General features: G+C 58.7%; 1 protein-coding gene across 5 annotated transcripts in view; it reads right to left on the bottom strand.

Moving 5' to 3' along the window:
• Nucleotides 1-4,422: 4,422 nt before the first annotated feature.
• ACOX3 (acyl-CoA oxidase 3, pristanoyl) overlaps nucleotides 4,423-25,704 on the bottom strand; it is a 47,839-nt gene continuing 26,557 nt past the window's right edge. The window contains exons 11-18 of one of the 5 annotated variants that reach the window (XM_065914026.1): nucleotides 24,056-24,176; nucleotides 20,847-20,969; nucleotides 20,495-20,608; nucleotides 15,356-15,471; nucleotides 11,914-12,088; nucleotides 10,380-10,447; nucleotides 7,885-7,971; nucleotides 4,423-5,092 (exon numbers count right to left, since the gene is read on the bottom strand). In XM_065914026.1, coding sequence (XP_065770098.1) covers nucleotides 4,973-5,092; nucleotides 7,885-7,971; nucleotides 10,380-10,447; nucleotides 11,914-12,088; nucleotides 15,356-15,471; nucleotides 20,495-20,608; nucleotides 20,847-20,969; nucleotides 24,056-24,176 — 924 coding nt within the window. In that variant the 3' untranslated portion in view covers nucleotides 4,423-4,972. The remainder of the gene's footprint in view (nucleotides 5,093-7,884; nucleotides 7,972-10,379; nucleotides 10,448-11,913; nucleotides 12,089-15,355; nucleotides 15,472-20,494; nucleotides 20,609-20,846; nucleotides 20,970-24,055; nucleotides 24,177-25,704) is intronic. The other 4 variants (XM_065914027.1, XM_065914028.1, XM_065914030.1 and 1 more) reach the window with 4 other exon arrangements.

Below are 25,704 nucleotides of genomic sequence, written 5' to 3'. Positions count from 1 at the left end.
CTTCACAACCCAAGGATTGAACCCGGGACTCCCGCATTGCAGGCAGATTCCTTACTGTCTGAGCCACCGGGGAAGCCCTTCTCTAGGGAAGGAGGACATCAAATCCAAGACGCAGGAGGAGTCTGGCCACAAGGGAGCCCCGGGACCCCAAGTCCTCCTTGCTGAGTACCTCCTCTTCAAAGGACACCGAGGCTGCTTCTCCCCATGGGCCGCCGCTCCCACACTGACTCCCTCCTGCATTTCCCCGCCTGTAAGTTCCCGTGCAAGGCCTGCATCCGCTCCCTGAATGGCCAGGGCTGGGCATGACCATCGCTGCTTCCCTGGCCAAGATCAGAGCTCATGTTCATGAAGCCCGTACCCAGTGTTCTGTCGTGAGAGGCATGATTTTCTACATAGGAGTAGACGTGCACACCCTGAAAAAAATCCTCAGTTACTGAGGCTGACAAGCGAGGAGTAGCTCTGGAAACAGCATCTGTTCATTTAATAGGGCCGGAGGGGAACAGCGGCTTTGGCTTTTCTTTTCCTTGTGATGATTTTTAAAGAATTTCCACCACAAGGATATTGCAAGATGAAAAATGGATTTTTCACTGGCGAGTGGGCTCCGTCATGCCACACTGTACTCCAGCATTGCTCTCACGGTGGTTCGTACGCCCTGCCTGCTGCAGACAGGATGCTTTGGTCCTCAGTGTGAGGGACGTGTCCACTCCTCCACTCACCTTTCCCTCCACGGAGCACCTCATGGGCAGGGCCCTGTGAGGAGCTGAGCTAGGAGACCATCCCTGGTCACAGGGATCCAGGCGGGAGGCACCCCCACCCAGGGCAGAAACCCCTGGCTCCTGCCATGGAACGGGGCTGACCAGGAGCGGCAGGCAGCCAGCAGTGGAGCTGGAAAGGAGGGTGGGGGTCAGCGTGGGCTCAGAGTGACAGCACGAGCCCGGGGTGGAGACAGGATGGAGGGCCCACAGCTCATACAGAAAGAGCGGCGGCCCCACACGATGGGGCGACAGGGGCCACAGCTGTGCGCCCCATCACTGGGTACTGGCCCCTAGGCCCTCCTTCCCTCAGCAGCATCCAGAGCCACCCAAATCAGCCTTTTATTCATTCTTTTTTCACTCATCTGTTTTTTCATGCAAGTCATTCACTCATTCATTCATCCATCTACCCATCCATCCCTGCACACCCACCTCCTGCCTACTCATCCATCCCCCCACCCAACTCCTGCCTACTCATCCATCCCTCCAGCCACCCATCCCCCCATCCATTCATCCCCCCACCCACCCACTCACCTACCCATCCATCCACCCACCCATCCATCCATCCACCCACCCTTCCATCCACCCACCCTTCCATCCATCCCCCCACCCACCCCCCTACCCATCCACCCATCCATCCCCCCACCCACCCCCCTACCCATCCACCCATCCATACCTCCCTCCAGGGCTTGCCAAGCACTTCCCCTGTGTGTGGGCTTGAGCCAGGAGCTAGAAACAGATGCTTCAGACCTAGTCCCTGACCTCAAAGAGCTTCCAGGCCAGTGGGAAGACTGACTACAACGCAGTCAGTGCTGTCCAGGGCCCAGGGCTACTCATGCGTGAGCAGCCGTGTGTCACGTAGTACCTTCTGGCAGATGAGGGACAGTTCAGCAGGACGAGGGACAGGCCAGCCCAGCTCAGACACCAGGTGGGAGGCGAGTCTGCTGCCAGCAGCAGCCCCGGGGCCACACACAGGCCGCCGGCTGGTCAGGGGACTGGGGAAGGGAGGACGGAGGGAGCCAGGCTCAGAGCAGAGCCGGGCGGCCTTCCTGCGGAGGGCACGCCAGGGGGCAGCCGGCAGCGGGCAGCACAGGGACGGAGCGAATCGTCCACAGCGCCCCTGGCCCTTGACGGCCAGCTGGTGAGGGGCCCTCACACACGAAGACCACGTGCCCAGGGCCCCCCCAGCGGGCCCAGCTTCTGTGCAGCTCAGGGTTGGCAGAGAAGGGCTGGCCTGGAGCCCCGCGAAGCTCCTCCTATGGCCCCACTGTTCCCGGGGCAAGACCCTCCACCCAGGCCAGAGGGCTGGAGGCCGAGGCCAGAGCCGGTCCCAGGCACGCACAGGCTGGGGGCACCGCTCCCGGTCAGTCTCCATCCTCCACCTCAGCTTCCTCGTAAGGCCACAGGACGGCCCCTCCCCTGGGGAAAGGGTGCGGGGGCCGAGGCGCTTCAGCCAAGATGGGCCCAGTCCCGCAGCAGAAGCCTGGCCAGAGGCAGGGTTCAGTCAGGAGGAGGGACGGGGCAGGAAACCCACAAGGTCCCCCATGTGATGGGACCCACACCTTCTGGGTCCGGACTGAGGGCCTGGCCCAGCTCTGCTGCTCCCTGGCCTTCTGGTCCGCGGCAGTGGTTCAGCCTCTCAGGGTCAGTTTTCCTGTCTGTAAAATGGGCATAGTACAACTCTCCTCACACAAGGGCCTTGAGAACAACGAACAAAAAGGCCCAGCAAGCGTTAAGTGCTCCTTAACCTTAAGCGGTGAGTGGTCCTTAACCTTAACCCTGCCAGCCACTCGGATGCTCCTGGTGGGGGTGTGTGTGCCCCTTTTCTGGGCGTTAAGACTGAGGCCTGGGAAGTTAAGGAACCACACACATAATTCTACCCATGTAACTCAGTCTTTAAGAGCCAATTCTTTTTTTTTTTTAAGATGATTTTTTTTTTGATGTGGACTATTTTTAAAGTCTTTATTACATTTGTTATGTAGGTTGGTGAAAAAGTAGCCGCAATTTTGAACCATGAATTTTAAATCATGATAACTAGGTTCAAACACATCTTAATTAATCATTCATATGAACCATTATAATCAACATATTTTTGCCAGTGAGAAGTAACTTTTTTTATTCCTGTAGCATAAAAATCTGTGCTTCAGGATTTGACGAACTCTTGGAAAGCATTTTCGGCCTCCAGCTGCTTGTGGAAGCATTTTCCCTGCAAAAAGTTGTCGAGGTGTTTGAAGAAGTGGGAGTGGGCTGGCGAGAGGTCGGGTGAATATGGCAGATGAGGCAAGACTTCGCAGCCCAATTTGTTCAGCTTTTGAAGCCCTGGTTGTGCGATGTGTGGTCAGGTGTTGTCGTGGGGAAGAACTGGGCCCTTTCTGTTGACCAATGCTGGCTGCAGGCACTGCAGTTTTTCATCAATTCGCCGAGCGTACTTCTCAGGTGTAACATTTTTGCCAGGATTCAGAAAGCTGCAGTGGATCAGACCGGCAGCAGACCACCAAACAGTGACCATGGCCTTTGTTTGGTGCGAGTTTGGTTTAGGGGAGCGCTTTGGAGTTTCTTTTCGGTTCAGCCACTGAAGCTGGTTGTCGCCGGTTGTATAAAATCCACTTTTCATCACATATCACAATCCAGTAGAGAAACGGTTCATGGTTGTTGCATAGGGTAAGAGAAGACAACACCTCAAAAACTGTTTTCTTGATTTGCGGTCAGCTCACCAGGCGCCCACTTACTGAGCTATTTCACCTTTCCAATTTGCTTCAAGTGCCAAATGACCATAGAAAAACATTGAGTTGACACTGACATTGACTGATTGACAATGAGTTCTCTAACAACGTCCGGTGGAGTTGTAAGAGGATCAGCTCCAATGAGTCAGACATGATTTAGCATCTGAACAACAGCATAATCTAACCACATTTATTTAAGAATGTATTCCAGTATCAAACAGCTGAGCTCAACAATGCAAAACCACAGGTACTCTTGCACCAACCTCAGCACAATGTGACTTCCGTTTTATGTTTTGGTTTTTGGGCTGCGAGGCATGTGGGATCTTACCTCCCTGACCAGGGGTTGAACTTGTACCCCTTGCCCAGGATTGGAAGGTGAAGTCTTAACCACTGGACCACTGGGGAAGGACCTAAAAAAGTAATTCTTTCTCAGGCCCTTCACGTGCTCAGAGATTTTCTGGGCTCTTGTGGAAAATAAGAGCCACCTTTGTTCAGTACCAGCGTGTTCCATGGGCACCTCGGCAGGGTGGGGAGTGCAGGGGGCTGCTAATGACAGAGGTCCTGAACCTCCTGGAGAGATCGGAAGCTGGGGGGGAGCGGGAGACGGAGACAGGGCCCACCCACCAGCCGTCGTCCTGACCTGGGACGAAGGGATCATGGGTGGAGGTGGCCATCAGCCTCCTCCATCAGTCCCCGCTGCCCGCAGGGCGCTCGGGGCTGAGGGTGGACAGTGTGCAGAAGCGTGGGACAAACCCCGCACGGGGCCAGGCAGCCTGGGAGCTCCACTTCCTATAGAAGCAAACTCGTTCAAGTAACAAAGTGACGACGTAATGTGCATACAACAGGGAGGTCAGGACGTGAGGATGCCCAGACCCTCAAATCATTATGCATTTCCCCCCCTTTGGAAACAGTTCTTTAATGGAAACTTCTGGTTCCACACAAGAAAGTAAGAAAACTGATTTTATTTTCCTTCAAAATCTTCAGCTATGCCATTCGGGTGGTCCACAGCGCAAATTAGTAAAGTTGTGATATAATTTAATGACGTGAGAAAGTCAAACCAGGGTGAAAAAAGTCGGATTGGCATCGTTCAGGGCTTAGTGAAGCAAAGCCTTGGAAGAAATCGCAGATGAAGGCAAAAGTTCACCTGGCCAGAAAAATCCCAGATTACAAGCAGTCAGTTTCATAATCAGCATATGACAACAGAATTATGCTAAAGCTCTAATCATCCAAAAGTGTTCAGTCTCTCAGGAAGACACGATCCTATGTATAAACTTTGTTTTCACCCAGCAAATCACGATGACCCAAATCAGTCCTACCCTTTGGAGGTTACTCGTCCTGCTAGGACTTGGGGCGGCGGGCGGGGGCCAGGCCAGGATAAGCCGGTCCAGCCCTGGACTCAACAGGACAAGCCGCCAGGTAGAACTGCGGGTCTGGGGCTTCCAGAAGTGAACCTGAGGTCCAGGTCCTCACAGCTTCACCAGATTTAGCCAGTGCGACTTACAGCTTTGATTTCAAACTTCCTATGACAGGCTTGTTGACCGCGAATTCCGACCACCATGATGCCCTCTCCAGAACCTTGTTTCCCTGAAGGACGGCAGTCCAGAGGTTCTTATAGAGCTGTTAAAAGATACATGATACACACAGATGGAATAAGAAAGACTCTGAGCGTGTCAATGCAACTGTGCAAAACACAGGAAGCGCCGTCACTTCCTGGAAGCGTTTGAAGATGATTTAAATTCAATTTGCATAAGCCCTTTCTTTGTCAGTAGAGGAAAATTGGGAAAATACAACTATCTAATACAATTAACTAATGTACACTGCCCTGGTGGCTCAGACGGTAAAGCGTCTGTCTATCCATGTGGGAGACCTGGGTTCGATCCCCGGGTTGGGAAGATCCCCTGGAGAAGGAAACGGCAATCCACTCCAGTACTCTTGCCTAGAAAATCCCATGGACGGAGGAGCCTGGTGCAGGCTACTGTCCACGGGGTCGCAAAGAGTCGGACACGACTGAGCGATTTCACAGAATGTACACTTATGTTGAAAACATCCTGCTTGGCCTTCTCTTTGGAAATTCTCACGGAAAGTGGATCCTGCAAGTTGACACTGATCATTTGCTCTGAAATCTGCCCTTCTGCAGCCAGGCGGCTGGCGGGTGGTGGCACAGCCAAGCAGCAGCCTGACGGCTGGTCCTCTGGGCCCCCAGGCCTGGGCAGGCCCGGTCCCCTCTGCCCACCCCACCAGACTGAGCCCCCTAGGCCGGCCAGTCGCCGCCTCCGGGCCCCCAGGCTGGACTGCTCTCATTAGTCATCCGAGAGGAAGGTTTTGAGCGTGCAGGCAGTTGCCTGACCCGTCCCTGCTCCCAGCACGGCCAGCGTCCAGGCCGAGGTCCGTGGAGGCAGGAAAGGGGCCAGTTTTACATCTGGCTGACGTTGACAGATGTTACTTTCAAGAAGCTGCCCTCTCTCTGCACCTGCTAAACGTGCTCAGCAATTCCACCCGCGTACTGCTATTCCTGGTTCCCAGGGAGACACAGACGAGGCTCTCTCCCCGCAGGTCATAAATCCAAGGTGACACCACACGACCTGGACGCAGCGCTTCCCTTAAAGACGGCCTCGGCCTCCGACAGCTGTTTGTCCGTCTAAAACGCATTTCCCACCTCATAGCACCCGGTGCAGACCTCAGCCCGTGACACTGGGAGAGACATGCACCGCGTAAATCCTGCCGGGCGAGGCCCGGGGCTGCTCTGGTCTCAGTGTGGGGTCCAGGGCCCCACCTCAGGCCAGGGCAGGATGGCACGGCCTCCCCTACTCCGCAGTCGCCCGCCTGCCCGCCCGTGAATCAGGGCTGCCGCCTGCAGAGGCGCCCGGCTGCCTGTACGGGGCCAGCGCGGCCGGGAGCCCATGTCCCAGAGGCCAGCTCCCCGCCCGTGGGCCAGTCAGCACATCCTCCTCATACGCCCACTGGGCCCCAGCGACACCAGGGACCAAGGTTCCACTCTCCTGCCTTCCCTCCGAACAGTCCATCTTTGCCGCCTCCCAGCTGGGCCAACTCAGGACACCCGCCTGGTCCCCCTGGAGGCTGGGTCTCTCCCTGGCAAAGCAGCCGCCTCAAGGGAGGACGCCCAGCCCAGCTCAACAGCCAGAGGACAGCTGGCCCTCCCCAGACGTGTGGTCCCCACCTTCCTGACTCGATGGGGGGCTCTTCTGACCTGCCCACCCCAGCGCCTGCACTTCCATCCCAACTCTGGGGGTGGCTTGGCCTGGGCAGAGGTCCAGACATCTGCCCCCTGGACCGACAGCAGTGTCCCCTGAGGACAGAAGGCCCCTGTCCCCTTGGAATGTCCCCAGGGGACAGAGAGAAGGTGTCTGTCCCCCGACGTTCAGTCTCCTGGGTCAGCAAGATAAGCCTCAGGAGAAACAGCATGATAGCCATGGGCCCTCACCAGGTGACTTTAATACTGACATGCCACGTCTCCATGGAAACAGTCTCTATGGAAACACGGGGACAACCACCCACGGGCGGTGGGGAGCTGGGAGCGCTGAGCAGGCCCGCGGGTGTCATCCCGCACAGGCCTCTCCACACGGTGGAGGTCACACCGGGCTGCCCGTGGGCTTGGGAAGGAGCGTGGCGAGGCTCACACCGCAGGACAAAGCGGGGGACCCACCTGCCAGGGGACGAGGGGGGACACTTCACCCAGAAGCCAGAGGAGGCCTCCTAGAAGAACAGCATTCCACTTAGAACAAACAGAAGTGCTCCCAAGTAGCGGGGACACTGGTGCAAGGGCCCTGGGGTGGGAGTGAGCCCAGTACAAGAGAGAAGCAGGAGGACAGTGAGGCTGGAGTCTGCAGGGCGGGAGGAGGTGTGCGATGACCCCGGGGAACCAGGCAGAGGTCAGCCACAGGGGCGGGCGGGAGCGGGGAGGGATCTGGTACCGCTTTGGTGTGGGGGACTTTGGGGCAGCTTGAGAAGCAATCGTTCTGGAGCATGGGGAGGGGTGGAGGCAAGAGAGGAGCTTGGGCAGCTACCTGGGGGCTGCCCCGGAAACCCAGGTAGAGGGGTGAGGGGGTCAGGACGGCCGAGAGACAGTCAGAAGACCCAGGAGTGGGGCGGGCCCTCAGGAGAGTGTGCAGAGACCACAGCTTTGTGCAGGCCCACGCTGACCTTGGTGTTGCAGCCTAAGAGAGTGGCAGGGCCACCCTGTCTCTCAGGGAAGGGCAGGCTGGGGGGGCGGCTGACCCGTCCACGACCACTCCAACTTCTCCCAGCCACTCCCTCCCCGCTGGCCACGTGACACTGGAGACCACCCCCCCACCCCGCCCCGAGCCCCGTCGCCATCTCAGCTCTGCCACGACTGCCCTGGGGCCCGGAGCGCCTCCTGCCGCCCACAGCAGGAAGGCCGCTCTTCATACCTCGCCGTCGGCTCTGCCAATCGGTGAGTCCAGGATGAAGTCCGGAGGGGCGATGACGTCCACCAGGGCAACAGCATCATCTTTCAGCTGTTAGAAAACAAAGTCCATACACTTGGCAACGCCCAGCATCTCCACGGCAACCACAGAGAAACAGAGCCTGCAACCCACGAGCAACGGTAGCCCCAGCAGGCGCAAGGCTCCATTCCTCAGGCATCATCTTTTCATTGGCCTGGGTTACAGGTTCCCCAAGTGTGCATCTGAATATTTTCACCATGTTGCTATCCACTCAAGACTTCCAACATTTTCTTTTTTTTTCCAACATGGTAGGGACTGCTCGTAAAACTGATGATTCTGTGGCTCACTAACTGGCAACTGTCTTCAGAGGTTTGTCTCTGAACCCTGACTGATCGGGGCAATTACTGCTCCAACAGAGGAAAATATGTCCAGAAAAAAAAAATGTAAGTGTAAAAGCATTTATAAGCCCCTGGAAAAGCCATCATCCCAATGTGCTTTGGTTCACGGTAGTTTTATTACTCTCCCGTCCCGTTACACAAATTATTCTACAATATGACAAGTGGAATTCATATGAGTAGACTCCTAAGAATTTTCTTGAAATGCAAAAATACATTTTTTACTTAAAATAATTGTGAAATGCCATATGCGGTATGTGTGCTTAGTCACCCAGCTGTGTCCAGCGCTTTGTGACCCCGAGGACTAACAGCTCGCCAGAATCCCCTGGCCCATGGAATTCTCCAGACAAGAATTCCACAGTGCGTAGCCATTTCTTTCTCCAAGGGATCTTCCCGACCCAGGGATCGATCTGGGGTCTCCTGCATCGCAGGCAGATTCTTTACCGTCTGAGCCACCAGAGAAGCCCAAGATAAAACAGAAGACAGCAGGCCTGAACGGGGACTTGAACCCCGGACCCTCAGGTTAAAAGTCTGGTGCTCCACTGGCTGAGCTAGCCAGGCTCCGGGGCCGAACTGAACACAGGAGCCAGGGCGACTGAAACAAGGCCGATTAAGCCATTGTTGGGCAAAGAGTCACGAGAGGAGAGGAGCCCGGCTTCGTGGTTCAGGCGCTGCTCCACAGTCCCACACGCCCTTGGCACCGTGGTCCCAGGGGGTCGGGGGGATGCGCCTGCCCCGCTTCAAGGAGAAACAATAGCAGAGCAAGGTCCTGCCCTAGACCGGGGGTTGGCCAGTGTTTCATGCAGGGGCCCACGGGAAAGAGCCCGTCTGCAGGCCGTGGGGTCACTGTCTCAGCAGAAGTGAGCGTGAGACAGCGAGGACACCCCGACAGACGATGTTGCTCCAGGCCCGGGCTGGAGCAGGGAAGGAGCCGGCAGCCCCCCACTGCTGGCCCCCACCCCCCCGAGTCAGGACCAGGACTCAGATCCGCCAGGCAGCTTGCGCCCAGGTACTGCCCCTCCACCCTACCCCAGCCGCCAGCTCCAAGGTCTAAGTGTCACGTTGCAGAGCAAGGGAAACGACTGCTGTTATTTTTATAAAGGCAACTCACCCCCACAAAACACAAGAGGGAAAACCCACCTCCTATTTAAGTTGACGTGGCCCGAGCAGACGGAATGACCCCAGAGACACCCTTACCCTGAACCCATGTGGGGAGAGAGAGGCTTGATGCCAACAAGGACATCACCCGGAGCTGCCTCGGCTCGGAAGCACAGAGAGGAGCCCAGCGGCCCCTCACCCGTCAATGGAGACACTTGTGCACATGTATCTGCCGTGTACACCGCAGACACACCATGGACAGAGTGCTGGGCGGCTCTGGTTCATGTCTGATCACCCAGAGCAGAGAAGCGCCTCCAACTGCACTGCTTAATCCAGCAGCCGGGACACACGCTGACGGTTGAATTAAAACTAAAGAAAACCCGAAACCCTCACTCACGCCCGCCGCGGTTCCACCACCGGCAGCCCCAGGTGGCCGGCGGCGACCGCACGGGCGAGCACGGCCCTGGAACCTGTCCCTCCCTGCACGAAGCTCCAGTGGACAGAGCGCCAGCAGGACACGACGTGCGGCCACCTGCCTCCTCTGGGTGACGAAGGCAGAAGGACGCAATAAAAAACCAAAGAAAGAGCCACGAGATGATTTTAAATTGGAGGCTAACTTGAAAGGCCTGAAGTAATGGTCGACGTCGCGTAGAAAGCACTAGAACGAGCTGGATGTGCACGAGCCCCTGAGAGTGGTGCTTCCTGGCCTTTCTGCCTTAAGCACATTCTCTCTAGTTTTCCGGGGTGTGCTAATGGAGGCACTGCTTTGGCTCAATGGCCAGGAGCTTGGGTAAACTCTGGGAGTTGGTGATGGACCGGGAGGCCTGGCGTGCTGCCGCCTATGGGGTCACAAAGAGTCGGATGTGACTGAGTGACTGAACTGAAAGATGGCACACACATGAATGAGTGGGAGGCCAAGGTCATCGGACAGTGACATACGTGTCATCACATGTAAGTCACAAACGGACACAAGGGGCCACAACTCACCTGCGCACACAGGGCCAGGACGGCGCTCTCCATCGCTTTGCCTGCACGCTCACCGGACAAGTACCCACCTGGAAGCACAGCGCGGTGACTCTGGGGTCTGGGACCCTCACCCCCAAGGATCAGTCGCTCAGTCGGGCCCGACTCCTTGGGACCCCATGGATTGTAGCCCGCCAGGCTCCTCTGTCCACGGAGTCCCCCAGCCAAGAATACCGGAGTGGGCTACCATTCCCATCTCCAGGGGATCTTTCTGACCCAGGGATCAAACCCGGGTCTCCTGCACTGCAGGCAGATGCTTTACCATCTGAGTCACTGGGGAAGCCCTTTAAACCCCCAAGTTGCCCACAAATAGTGCACAGGTCATGAAACAGCCCATTCTGTGTGAAGATGTCTCGCTCCTGCTGCCCGGGTCCCGCTGCGACCCCTTTAGAGAAAGGTGAGGCCAGGCCTGAGGTCCCTGTCCTCCTCCCTGCCAGGCGCTGCTCGTGGGGGGAGGGGGTCACAGCCGGGAGCTGGGGATGCTGAAGCTCACGAAGGGCGGCCGCAGGGGGCCGGGGGGTAGGAGGAGGCAGGGCTGGCAGGCTGGGGTCCACGGGAGTGGACGAGACCCCAAGCAGAGCACTGGGCGGGGTGGCGGGGGCTGCAGGCTCAGAGTGGTGTCTAGGGGCACGTGGGGCGTCTGCAGTCACCAGGCAACTGGCCGAAGAACTGCCCCCTTGGCCTCGCCTCCCACACCCACGCGCCATGTTATGCTGTCTCACAGGCCCAAGGAGGGAGCCCCAAGTCTGCTGCAGAACTGGCTGCTGTCTGATCTTTGCTATAGAAAACAGCGCCCGCTCACTCAGAGAGGGTGGGCTCCTGCCCCTGCACCCCACGGCTGCCACCAGGGAGCCCTTGTATACCTTAGCTGGTAAAGAATCCGCCTGCAATGCGGGAGACCTGGGTTCGATCCCTGGGTTGGGAAGATCCCCTGGAGACGGAAACGCCTACCCAACTCCAGTGTTCTGGCCTGGAGAATTCCATGGACTGTAAAGTGCATGGGGTCCCAAAGAGTTGGACACCACTGAGTGACTTAAAAAAGGGGGGGGGGGCGGGCAACACTGGCCCCAAGGAGGAAAATGTGGGTGCTCTGCAAGGGGAGGGAAAAACGTACTCCTCAGACCGCACAGATACACGCCTGGGGCATGAGCAGGTACACAGGACTGCTCTAGTATTAACACATCATGGGGATGATTTGGGAAAACATCCAAAAAAGCTCCTTAGAGAGAAAGTGAAAAAAAGTCTGAAAAAAACTGAGGTTTATCCCGTTTCCGCCCATCTTCCAGGATCAGCCCTTTCACCACCTCCTCCAGGAAGCCCTCCAGGGTTGCCCGCCACGGCTCAGCCCTATGGGCGCCACCCTGGTGCTGCTGGGGCCCCTGGCGGTCCCCCCGCCCCCGCCCCCGCCATGGCCTCTGGGCTCATCTGCTCCCCGAGACGAGCGCTCAGTAAGCCGCGCGGAAGGAGCGCCCCACGCGGCTCCAGGCCGGGGTCTCACCTCGGTAGAGCAGGGCGGTGTGCTGGCTCAGGGACCACACGGCATAGAGGGCGCTGAGCCGCCGGAGCACGGCCCGCAGCGGGGGTGGCACGCCGGGCTGGTGCGCGTGCTCGTGGAACCTGCGCACGACCGTGAGCTCCAGGAACGCCAGGGCCAAGGGCTGGCAGTGGTACACCTGCAACAGGGCGTGGCGCACGCGTTCGGGAGGGCCCCCGGGTCTGCGAGCCGGCGGCACCCGGGGAGCGGGCACAGCCAGCCGGGGCTGGGCAGCGCCTCCGGGGAAAGGCCGGCAGGAACGCCAGCCCGCCGGCAGCAGCTGCTCTGGACCTCGCGCTCCGCTCGGCGCTGTCTGGGGCCTCGGTGACCCCACAGCTGACACACAGCCGCCACAGGCTCGCCCGGGTCATCCTGGCACCAGGGGCTGGGGCGTCCCCTGGGAGGTGGGCTCCCCGAGGGCACGAGGTCGGTTCTCTTGCACCGGGAACCACAGAGGTTTCCCACACGCTCCCTGGACTCACCTGGAAGCGAAGTCAGTCCCCCTGGGCCCGCCCCCGCCCCCAAGTTTCCCAAGGAAACAGCCCCTCTCTCCCACTCCCATCACGTCCGGAACTGAGGCAAAGGCTTCACCGGGGGGCCAGCCGGGGTGCACTCGCGTGTGAGTCCCGATGCTGGCTCGGTTTGTGGAAGCAGGAAGTCACCATGGGTCCCGGCTTTTTCTCTTTTAACCAACAGCCAACACATCTGCTGCTCATCGTTAGCTTTGCTTGTCAGCTTTTCTTTCCCCATCTCTAGTTTATCAGTTTCCTGGGTCTGTTTTTTTTTTTTTAATTAGAACAATTACACATGCATTCCTCATTTGTTATAATGAGCATGTGTTGCGTTTGAAATTAAATAATCCAGCAAAGAGGTGACCCGGGATGGGGGAGGGAAGAGACCCCTATTCAGTGTCTGCATGAATTTGCCCCAGAATTCCTTGGTGGCGCAGACAGTAAAGAGTCCACTTGCAATGCAGGAGATCTGGGTTCAATCCTTGGGTCAGGAAGATCCCCTGGAGAAGGGAATGGCTACCCACTCCAGTATTCTTGCCTGGAGAACCCCATGGACAAAGGAGCCTAGTGGGCTACAGTCTATGGGGTCGCAAAGAGTCAGACGCGACTGAAGCGGTTAAGCATACACGTGCTTCAGCCAGAATCCACAGGGCGGGGTCCAGAATACGCTCCGGGGAGGCAGGGGGCGTGGTCGCCAAGGAGGGCACGGTTCTGAGCTCAAGGCCTCCTCTTGACTTTCAGAGCAAGCAATGGGTCCTCACTTCCGAGGCCAAGGCTCCCCCAGGGTCTGCCTGAGAACCAGGCACCCTCAGGAGGGAACTCAGGGGAGGATGTTCCCCGGCCTCACACCAGTCTGCCTGGTCTGATCCGAAGACCCCACTGCGCCTCTGACACCACCAGGTCACACGGCCTGCATCCCTGCGTCCTGCCTGCAGGGCCATCCGAGCCTTCAGAGCAGCTGCCCTCTCGTGCTCACCGTGTCGTGGGCGCCCTTGACTTTGGAGGAAGAGAGACGCAGAGAGAGGGTACTCACGGGAGGGAAGCTGACGAAGCTGATAATGGAGGCGGGTGGGGAGTGCCCCCCACAACACGGGCCAGGCACTAAGCTAAGAGCCCCCCCAAAGGCATCACCTCAATCCGCCCTGGACCCCGAGGGTGAAACAAGGTCACGCCATCAGCGACTGGTGGAGACACACGGCGCAGGCAGGCCGGCCCCCCTGTGTGCCCTCAACCTCTCCGCGAGCCGGTGTCACTGAATGGACCCCCACCCCCCGACGTGCCGCGAGCCGTGGGGTCCTCTCCACTTGGGGAGATTCTCCCTGCGAGTCCCAGCCCAGGACCGAGTCCAAACTCTGCCCTCCTCTGCTCACTCCTTCTCAACCACGTGCATTTCCTAGAGTCAATCATAGTGTGTTCGTCCTATCTTTCCGTGAAGGCAGCACATGGGTCAGTTTTAGCCACAGCATCGGCTGGTGCAGGCCTGGAAAGGCGGCCCCACCTCTGACGTGGCCACCCTAAAAACACATCCTGGGTCCTGATGAGCTCTGAGTCCCCGGTGGGCCGGCTCAGGGCCCGGCCCTCGGAGTCGAGGGGCCAGCTTCCAAATCCACTCGGCTTTTACGAGCGTGTGCACACCAAGAAGCCCGAGCTTCTTGCTCTGTGAAGAGGGAGCCGGCCTGCGGGCGCTGCCGTGAGGAGCAGCAGACGGAACCTCACGTGTCTGGAGGGTCACAGGGACCCAGGAAGGCAGCCACACCGGGCCACGGGCACGCAGGAAGTGTCTGAAGGGAGACAGGGCAGGACAGAGACTCCCGGAGCCACAGAGACTGGACCTGCTCCCCGGCAGCTCCCCGCTCCAGACCGGAGGCCCCTCTGGCTCAGGGGTTCTCGATCTCTCGACCAGGCCCAGTTAGCTCCCCCACCCCCGGGGTGCCTGGCACCGTCAGGAGATAGTCTGGGGTTGTCACAACTCAGAGGTGCTGTTGGCCTCTTAGTGAGCAGAGGCCTGAGTGCCGCTGGGCCCCCCACAGCTCCAACAGCCACAGGCGTGAGAGCCTGGTTCCAGCCCCTGCGCCCCCGGCTTCCCTCCCGAGTCCTCACACTTGGCGCCCACCCTTGACTTCTCCCGGACGGCCTGCCCTTGCCATCAGAGATCTGCCCACCCTATTAACAGACCTGGGCCAGCGCCCATGAGGGGTCCTAAGAGGTGCCCGCGCTGGGGCTGTGGGGTGGGGGGCACAGAGCAGAAACCCTGAGGGACAGTCCTAGCCTGCACAGCCCAAGCTGCTCCGTGATCACGAAGAGCTCCCGAGAGGCTGGCAGCTGGACACTGAGGCCAGGATGGCCCGCTCCCTGCTCCCGGCACGGGCCCCTCTCTCACAAATCCTCACCCCCGATAAACCTCCAGTCCCAGGAAAAACATTCCGACCCAGGTATCAATTTCTGGTGCGCTCTGATTTCCAAGTATATTTGCATTTTAACAAGTTACGAATAAGTGTCAGTCGCTCAGTCGTGCCCGACTGTTTGCGACCCCAGGCGCTGTAGCCCACAGGGCTCCTCTGTCCATGGAGATTCTCCAGGCCAGAATACTGGCGCGGGCAGCCACTCCCTTCTCTGGAGGGTCCTCCCGACCCAGGGATCCAACCTGGGTCTCCCGCTTTGCAGGCGGATTCTTTACCAGCTGAGCCACCAGGGAAGCCTAAATTACGAATACTTCAGGCAGAGATGGACTCTGAGCTGCCCAAGTCTGGACACGAGCCGCGCGGTGTAGCGAAAGGGCTGGGCTCGGGGCTCGGGTGCATCGCTGGTCCCGGCAGCAGAGAGCCAGAGAGGACGCAGCGGTGCAGGAATCAGGAGCGACTCACGAAGAAGCAACTTCTGAAACAAACACGTACCTGACAGTTGTTTCTGGCTTCGAAGTCGCTTTTTCCTGAGCGTTTCTCTTGATTGAGCCTCTGGTAGCTCTCCCTGAGCAGGTAGCAGACCAGCCACTCGTATGCCGCCAGCGGGACTTCAGAGTGAGAGACGGAGAGACACGTGAGTGCAGGGCCTCAACCCTCATGCCAGGTGAGTGAGACAGGGCCGGTTCAGACCTGCAATCTGTGCCCCGGGGACGAGGGCTGCCCACCCGACTCCCACCCCTCGGTGGTGGGCAGGCTGAGACAGGCAAAGGGGGAGGGCGTTTCCTGGCTCTGCTGTGAGGCCAGCCCGAGGTCTACACTGTTCCAGCAACCACAGAGTCCACGAGGTCATGGAGCCCCTTCTGGGGTTGCTGTTGTTCAGTCGAAAAGTTGTGTCCAACTCTTTGTGACCCCGTGGCTCCTCCATCCTCCACTGTCTCCCGGAATTTACTCAAGCTCATGTTCGTTGAGTCGGTGATGCCATCCAACCATCTCATCCTCTGTCATCCCCTTCTCCTCCCGCCTTCCGTCTTTCCCAGCATCAGGGTCTTTTCCAGTGAGTCAGTTCTTCGCATCAGGGGGCCAAAGTATTGGAGCTTCAGCTTCAGCATCAGTCCTTCCAATGAATATTCAGGACTGATTTCCTTTAAGATGGACTGGTTGGATCTCCTTGCAGGCCAAGGGACTCTCAAGAGACTTCCCCAGCACCTCAGTTCAAAAGCATCAGTTCTTCGACACTCAGCCTTCTTTATGGTCTTTTGGGGGTAACCACCTCATTCACGATGAGGATACACAGTCCGGATGAAACTCAGGCCTGCACGACGTCAGGGCGACTTTCTGGCAGGTGGTGTCCACCTGGCCGGCCAGGCCCTGGGCCCTGGGCCTCACATCAGCTCTGCTGAGACCTCACCCCCTCCTCCGGCCCTTCAGGGGAGAGGAGAGGAAGCTGCTGACAGGGTGCGGATGGACAGGGACCAGCTGGAGGGAGACCCCCACCTTCCCGGCCCATCCCAGCGCTGTGCCTGCCTCTGTGGGTCTTTCTGTCATCACACCTGACGGGTTCCCAGGACGTGGGTGACTCAGAACACCCAGCCCGGCAGGGTTGTTCCTGCCCCCTCCAGTGAGGACCAGGGGACGAGGAGGCGCCCGGCCACACGGCGAGGGAGCCGGGCGGGTGTGGGGTCTGAGCTGGCTGCGAGGCTCTGGGTCCACGCGCTCATCCTCTACCCAGGCAGAGGGCCCAGGCCTGCGGGACCCGCAGCTGCTCTGGGCTCTTGGAGCCGCAGGACCGACCTGGGGGCACTGGGCCTGGACCCAAAGGCTGGACGCAGGGGCCCTGGGACTTCCCTCCGGGTGGCACAGCCTGTTCCCTGGGAGCACATCCCACGGTACCCACCGCTGCAGACCTCCAGCCGTTTCGTGCTGCTGTATCTGCTAACAAACCTCACAGCAGAGCTGAGCATTTCATTAACGAGCAAACGCTCCATCTCAGAGGCCTGAGGAGTCGAAGGCTCAGAGGCTGCAAGCAGCCTGACCAGCTCCCACAGCACGTGTTGGGAGGTGAGGACGCTGACACGGGGCACCCCTCCCACAGTTCTGCCAGGTACGGTGGCTGGAATGGGGCCCCCAAAGTCATGTCCATGTCCCGACCCCCTGAACCTGGGAGCGTGCTCTCACCTGGGCAAAGGGTCTTTGAAGAGAGGGCACCTCCTCCTAATACCTTACGGGGAAACGGAGGATCAGAGAGGGTAAGCATCCAGCCCAAGGTCACACAGCTCACTCCAGAGCCCGAGCCCCCAGTTTCTCTGAACACAGGGTGCGACGCGACCCCACTGCCCTGTGACCCTCTGACCCACACAGCGGTCAGAGCAGCCAACCCACTTAGTGTTAGTGGCTCAGCTGTGTCCGACTCTGCGACCCCACAGACTGTAGCCCGCCAGGCTCCTCTGCCCATGGGGATGCTCCAGGCAAGAATGCTGCAGTGGGTTGCCATTTCCTTCTCTGGGGGCTCTTCCCAACCCAGGGATTGGACCCCGGTCTTCTGAACTGTAGGCAGATTCCTCACCGTCGTAGCTGCCAGGAGAGCCCAGCCAATCCACTGCACTCCATTATCTAATATTGCTGCGAGTGAGCCATCGAGAGGAGAGGACTGGGTCTCACGTGATCACGTGACGTGCGGCTCCCCAGCGCTCGGGCCCATTTGCTAAACGCACCCTGGGCGCACACGCATCCACAGCACATAAATCAGAGGCCCCGGGTGGAGAGCCGTCCTGCCCCTCCCGCTCCGAATAAACCTAATTCCTTAAGGGAAGAGAAAAATCTTCTGACCGTGCAGACAGGCCTCGCTCAACCCTGGAAAGGTCCTGAGTGTCCCGTCCTGCAGAGCCCCGGGGTCACATGTCACTCATGGAACTTTTACCAAAGATGCAGCTGAGACGAGGCCTGGCCCCGAGGTCTGGGGTTTAAATGACTGAGCACCCTGCGGATGAATGGAGGGCCGCGAGCTTCGGGCTCCCTTCTCCCCGTGGAGAACGTCGTCAGGGTTCCTTCCACGCCAAGCCTTCTCTGCCAGATGAGCTCTGCTTGCGCTCTTCCCTCCAGAAAATGTTTTCACTTGGTTGGAACGAGTGAAAATTAGAGCACTCGCAGGAAAAACAGATGACGCTGCCCTGGCATCCTTCCTGCCGCTGTGCACAGAACAGCTTCTGCGTTCACGGCGCCAGCGAGCAGGGCGGGGGCGGGGATGGGGTGCGTGGCAGGCCTGGGCGGGGGGCGGGCACGGCAGGCCCCGTGACGTGTCCAAGAGCTGGCCGCCCATGTGTTTACGCTCTGATTTCACCATGGGGGATGGTTTTGTGGGGGGTGGAATTCTGGTGGGGTGGATGTTACTAGAATGATGAGGTCATTTCCTGGGCTTCCTGGAGCAACATCTGGGGGCTCTGGAACCATCAGAAAGACCTTTAGGTGTGTCCCAGCATCCTCCCAGCTCTTGAAAAAGACAGATGAAGAAGGTGCATCGTCAGAAAAGCTGTAACAAAGAGTGGTGAGGGAACTGGAGCAGTGACGAGCAGAAACGTCTCTGGCTGCTGCTGTCGATGAAAATGGAGGAGAGGCCGCTGGGAAATGGGCCCAGCCTGGGTCCCACCCTCGCTCCAGCCACAGACGTGGACTGGGCGGCCGAAGGTCCTCTGCTGGAGACCTGGGCGGCGGTGCAGCTTGACAGGCCCCCCACACACACACACACCGCTCACACACACTCTCACACACACACACTCACACACACACTCTCACACTCACACACACACACTCACACACACACACACCCACACTCACACACCACTCACACACACCCACACTCACACACCACTCACACACACTCTCACACACATTCACACACACACTCTCACACTCACACACACACACACACTCTCACACACACACACTCACACACACACTCTCACACACACACTCACATTCACACACACACACACTCACACATTCACATACACACCCACACTCACACACCACACACACACACTCTCACACTCACACACACTCTCACACTCACACACACACACATTCACACACACACCCACACTCACACACCACTCACACACACTCACACATTCACATACTCACACACCCACACCCACACACACTCACACACACATACTCACAGCCACACACATACATAATCACATACACACCTACAGACACTCACATACATACACACACTCAGCCACACTCACACTCACACACACATACCCATACACACATCCACCACACTCACACATTCACACACATACACACACTCAGCCACACTCTCACACACACACACTCACACACACACTCTCACACTCACAGACACACATTCACACACACACACACACACCCACACTCACACACCACTCACACACACTCACACATTCACATACTCACACACCCACACTCACACTCACACACACACACATACTCACAGCCACACACATACATAATCACATACACACCTACAGACACTCACATACATACACACACTCAGCCACACTTACACACAGTACACACACACACACACACTCAAACACACACTCACACATTCACACACATACACACACTCAGCCACACTCACACACACACACTCACCCATACACACACACTCCCCACCGCCCACAGCCGGGGATGCTGTGATGGGTCGCGTGCGCTTCGGGTACGTGGGGGCGGATCCTTCACCCAGAGGACGCGGGGGACGCGCACGCTCTGCGAGCCAGGCGCACCCCTGCCACGCCAAAGGCTCTCTGCTAACAGCGTCGGGGGAACGTGACGGCGTCTCGACAGCGATTTCTGGGATGAGAGCGGCGGCTGGAACAGGGTGGGGTGTCTGCACATCGAGGGCCGTTCCCGAGCCCCGTGCAGAGCTGAGCGCTGTGCCGGGTGCACCCACGTGTCCCCGCCCGCATCCTCACCAGCCAGCAGAGACCGTGCTGTCCCCATCCGGGGGGCAGGCGGATGGGGGACGCACCCTAAACCCCACAGCGGGTGCGGGTCCAGGAGCGGGCCCAGCACCCTCGATCTCTGGCAGGTGGGCTGCCTTTCCGGCTCCCGGGTGACTGGCCAGAGGGTCAGCTTCTGCCCGCCCACTGGGTGGGGGCATGTGTGCCTGGGGGCCGGGTGGGACCACACGGGGGCCCCGAGTGCTTGGCCACCGGAGCTCCGGGCGGCAGAGGGACACACGTCACTGAGACCCACGGAGGGGGCGGTGCGCACTTGGCGAGGCTCCGCGGCGGCGTGAAGCTGCTATGGCTGGCACGGGATGCGACAGAAAGACGCGTGGGCCCTTGGGGAGGAGGGCGCATCCTTCAGACGTCACTAACACGCGGTGGGTGGGGGGCTGGGACCACCCTGCTCTTTCTGTGACGTCTCTCCTCGACCTCTCACTGTGAAGTGCGGGGAGGGGGCGGGTGGGAGCCGGGACTGCAGGGAGGGGGAGCAAGCTCCCTTCTCTCCTTTGTTGGCGTCAGCGCCGGACACAGGGAGGTGTCCGTGGATGAATCGTCAGTGGAAGAAAGAGGCGGCAAAGCAACAGGCTGCTTCCCGCCGGCACGGCACACCTGGAGGCAGGGAAGGGCGTGCATTTACCTGAGGAGTCCAACAAGTCCTCGGGGCTGGAGCCCTCGAACCTCCTGCCAAGGATGTCTGGATAGGCGTCCAGGAAGTCCACGGTCTTCAGGGGGCTCTCGATGCGGGCACCGCCTAGGGGCAGAGCCGGTGACTCCAGGGAGAGCCGAGGACCCCCACCCGGGCGTGTCTGGCGGACAAATCCCCCCCACCGCCACCCGCCCCGGCCCATCACTTCAGAAGCTGGTCCAGCCCCGTTTGACTGCGTGTTTCCTGCCTGCAAACACAGAGTCCATTCTGACAGAAGAGCTGGCTCAGGGGGCCCTGGGAACCCCCTCACCCCACAGGGCTGCAGGGGCGCCGGCCGCCTCACCTTGGTCCCGGCGAGCCAGCAGGCCAAGCAGGTAGTTGCTGGTCTGCTGCAGCAGGACGTTGTTGTCACCTTCGTACGTGCAGTTGGGGTCGTTGTCATCTCTGAGGTCGCCCAGACGGTTCACTGCAAGGGGGCGTGCTCATCACTGGGGGTGCGGGCCGGAGAGATTCGCTCACCCCCTGCCATCTGGGACTCTGAGGTCAGGTCCCAGGCCCAGCCTGACTGGACAAAGCACCTCCCGCCCTCTCCAGGTCCAGCTCCGCCCCCAGCCAGCAGTGCGCCCTATCCATCCCGCTGCTCCCCCTTCAAGGACACACTGGGGACACCTGCAAGGCTCCCGGGACGCCCTGCGCTGCCCTTGGGAAGCACCCACTGCCACTGGCATCCCGTTACCATCATGAGCCTCACGGATCGCCTGGCAAAGCTCCCTCCGGGGGGCCCACTGACGGAGCGGACCACCTGGGCGGGTGCCCCTCTTCCTCATACAACTAAAGGCACCCTTCTCTTTACACGCGACGTCTCAGATATCTGAAGACAGCGCTTCTTTTTCTCTTGCCTTTCCTACCAGTGAAATAACCCAATTCCTTTGCAGATTTCATAAAAGATTCTTCCCAGACCCTCCCCACCTGGGTCTCCGGCATATTAATAGAATGTTCTCCAGATGTGAGGCTGAGATGGGAGAATGGGTAGGACCCCCAACTTCTCACACTCATATACTGCTATGAACAGCCCAAGAGGATGTTAAGGTGCTCTATAGCAGACACGAGGCTTGTGGTCACCTATGACACCCTGATCGTCTTCCGCTGACTTGCTGCCCCGTGCCACAGTGAGAGCACCGAACGTGAACATCTCAGAGCGACCTTAGAGAGATGACCAGAAACTGATATTCAAATCTAGATAAAGGGCTTTACATTTATCCCTGAGTTTGGCCACACTGGCTTCAGCCCAGAAGGAATTATGTGATGACACTTGATTTGGTCATTTCTGCTGTCTGCGGGCTTCATGAATCAAGCTCCTCATTCTAAACTATTTATAGCGTCTCTATGAGCTATAACAACAAACAAAAACTACAAAGAACATGCACAGAAGACAAAACACACGGGTGAGTAACTTCTGTGGTGCCATGGTTACCCACACGTCAGTAACGCAGAGAGTGCAGAAGTCGAGGGCCCCCCCCCGCCTGCCCCCCACCGCACGAGGAGTAACCAGGACGCATCTTCACCGAAAGCACACAGCTACCCCAGAGTGTCCCCGAGATGCTCAGACTCAACCGGTGCCTAAAAGGCTCCAAAGGAATAAACCGTCAGGAAGGTCTCTGCCAATTCTTCTGCCGTCTCGTCCAAGTCACCAGACTTTACCCGTCGGTGACTGAAGCTTAGCACAGGGGGAGTTAGGCAGGGAAGCGGCAAGTGATAAGGATGATGATAATAATGGGCTTTTCTGATGGCGCAGACGGTAAAGAATCGGCCTGCCGTGCAGGAGACCCGGGTTCAATCCCTCTGTCGGTAAAACCTCCTGGAGAAGGGCGTGGTTACCCACTCCAGTGTTCTTGCCTGGAGAATCCCATGGACAGAGGAGCCTGGCGGGCTACAGTCCAAAGAGTTGGACACGACTGAGCAACGAAGACTTTCACTTTCATAATAATAATAATAGAGTAACGGGGCCCAGGCCACCTGCCCCACATTGTCAAACCCTTCAAGTGTGTTCACCCACACACTCGCTGCAGGAACTCCTGTCGTGCCATGCTATCATCAGCCCATCTTCTGGAGAAGAACACCCAGGAGCAGAGTGAGGGTCAGCTCGCCCTTGGAGACGCAGCCAGCGGCCGGCAGAGACAGAGGAGGCAGGGTCTGGGCCCGGCCTGTCGGTCACCTGCTCTCTGCGCCGCCCACCAGCTGCTCAAACAGCTGCCAGTAACAAGAGAAGTGGACGCTAGGTCTCGGAGTGTCGCATCGGAACAAAACGTGGGGCCAGGGTACTGCCAAGTCATTAACCAGAAAGCTCCAACTCAGATGAACGGACGATACGCTCCCTTCTGTTCTGGCTTTCGGTCTCCACGCTACCTCGTGACCCCCGGGTTTCAGCCAGGGAGCATCAGGTGGCAGGGAACCGAGGGATGGGACGGGAGAGCAGGGCCAGCCAACCTGCTCTGGTTCCAGACGGTAACTGCCGTCTGCCGAGACGTCTCAGCTCTGTGGGGGGAGCAGGAACACGGCCACGGGAAGCGTGTAAATGAATGGTCACGGCTGTGTGCTGATCAACCATTATCTACAAAAATCTTTATCCACGGAAATAGCCTTTGGCCCACAGGCTGTCGTGTGCTGACCCCTGGTCGTGTGCTGACCCCTGGCCGTGCGCTGACCCCTGGTTGGTTGTGCGCTGACCCCTGGCCGTGTGCTGACCCCTGGCCGTGCGCTGACCCCTAGGTTGGTGATGTTCTGACCCCTGGCCGTGCGCTGACCCCTTTTTGGCCGTGCGCTGACCCCTGGTTGGCCGTGCGCTGTTCCCTGGCCGTGCGCTGACCCCTGGCCGTGCGCTGACCCCTGGCCGTGTGCTGTTCCCTGGCCGTGCGCTGACCCCTGGCCGTGCGCTGACCCCTGGTCGTGCGCTGACCCCTGGCCGTGCGCTGACCCCTGGCTGTGTGCTGACCCCTGACCGTGTGCTGACCCCTAGGTTGGTGATGTGCTGACCCCTGGCCGTGTGCTGACCCCTGACCGTGTGCTGACCCCTAGGTTGGTGATGTGCTGACCCCTGGCCGTGCGCTGACCCCTGGCCGTGAGCTGACCCCTGGCCGTGCGCTGACCCCTGGCCGTGTGCTGACCCCTAGGTTGGTGATGTTCTGACCCCTGGCCGTGCGCTGTTCCCTGGCTGTGTGCTGACCCCTGGCCGTGCGCTGACCCCTAGGTTGGTGATGTTCTGACCCCTGGCCGTGCGCTGACCCCTGGTTGGTTGTGTGCTGACCCCTGGCCGTGCGCTGTTCCCTGGCCGGGTGCTGACCCCTGATTGGCCGTGCGCTGACCCCTGGCCGTGCGCTGACCCCTGGTTGGCCGTGCGCTGACCCCTGGTTGGCCGTGCGCTGACCCCTAGGTTGGTGATGTTCTGACCCCTGGTCGTGCGCTGACCCCTGGCCGGGCGCTGACCCCCGGCCGGGTGTGAGTCACATGGGAGGGATGAGGACGGACACCAGCCCACGTGTCTCCGGAACCTACTGGACAGGTAGCCATGTCCTCCACACGCCTCGCGGCACTCCTGGATCCCCCTCTGGGCCGTCCACGAGACCAGGGGCTTGCCGGCCGACGACAAGGCGTGGATCTCACGTCCCAGCTCTGCCTTGGGAGGGAGAAAAGCGAACAAGATCAGGGGAAGAGAGGGTCTGACCCCGGAGGTCAGGGGCCAGGCCACGCTCAGCCTCAAAGGCGTACGCCCCCTCCGGTCTGACCCAGGTGGCTGACAACCACAACAGCAGGAGGCCCAGTTTTAGCTTAAGAAGCAGGGTTCATCTAGGCGCGGATACCCTGCGCTCTGGTCACACAACGTCCTAGCGCTGACGATAAACAACTGCAGCTGCTCAGCGGGTAGACCCTGGCGGGAGGCTGATCGTGGGAGAACACGCATCACGACTCAGTCTACATGAAGTTCAAGCGTGAACCTGAGCGACGGCTGCTCAAGCTCCAGTCCTTCACGGGCAGATGAGGAAGAAACCCAAGGGTGGGAGGCGGCGCTGACACGCTGCCCCCAGGGGAGAGGGCAGGGGGCAGCCCCAGAGGGATGCAAAGCCCTGGCCATTCAGGACTAACCCTAACCCTAACCCTGTGCAGGCCCCGCTCAGGGTCCCTAGTTTTAACACATCTAGTAAATATTCTTTTACTTCAAGTGATCATTAGTATCAACAATTACAAGAAAGATACACCTACACACACACCTGCTAAATAAGGTGATGTGTTTTACCAGCATCTTCAGCTTCACAGAAGTGCTACTTTGTAACCCATGCCTGGGTTGAACTATTTTTTCTGAGCTTCAAAAAAAAAAAAATAGACCACGGTGACCCTTGAAAACATTACTAGCAGGACAATTCCATTGTCAGCTGGCAAAACTTCAGTGACTCATGTTTGGGGGGGGGAGAGATGCATTAGCTCCACATTCCTGAGGAAGTGGTCCTCGGGGTCACGTCAGCCTGACTGCATGGCTGCGCACCCTGCCAGCCCCCCACCCCTTCACCCTCCGCCTCTTGACGCCTGGGTGTCTATGCTGGATATTCCAAGATGTGCTAATTTGATACAGGCTTTTCAGGGTGTGGTCGGTAAACCCGCTCTCTGTAACATTTCTGATGAGTTTTCAGACGCACTTGCGCTGTGCCTTTTAGCTCTGCCCAGGAGGCAGCGTGAAGCAGAAAAAAATCAACATGTGAGGCGTCCACCCATGGAAATTACCAGAAGACCCTTTCTGAGCACAAGGGCTGATCTCAGCGGGTCTGCACGCTTGCATCTGGCACAAAGCCGCGCCTGTCAGCTCACATCCAGTCAGCTGGACGCAGACCTTTGTGGGGTTGTTTACGAAAGGATCAGAACCGTGAAATCTACGGAGGGGGCCGGTAATGTGGGTTTTGCAAAAGCATCCTGTTCCCCAGAGGAGAACAACAGCTGAACTCACAGACGGGAACCAGGAGCCATGTCAGCACGTCAAGAATGGGGGATGCGGACATGTGCCGACACGGCCCCCATCCCCACGATGGGCTCCGGGAGGACACGGCCCAGGGGCCAAGTCGGACGAGCCTGCATCATCCCTGCAGATCCACACACCCAGGTGGTTTTGAAAGAAAGGCTGAGCCTGCCCTGTTCAAACCCAGTGAGATTTAAAT

This window comes from Muntiacus reevesi, chromosome 22, assembly GCF_963930625.1.
Source record: "Muntiacus reevesi chromosome 22, mMunRee1.1, whole genome shotgun sequence".
Taxonomy (NCBI): Eukaryota; Metazoa; Chordata; class Mammalia; order Artiodactyla; family Cervidae; genus Muntiacus; species Muntiacus reevesi.
The sequence above is the reverse complement of the archived record's forward strand: the minus strand, read 5'-3'. Positions and strand labels throughout refer to the sequence as shown.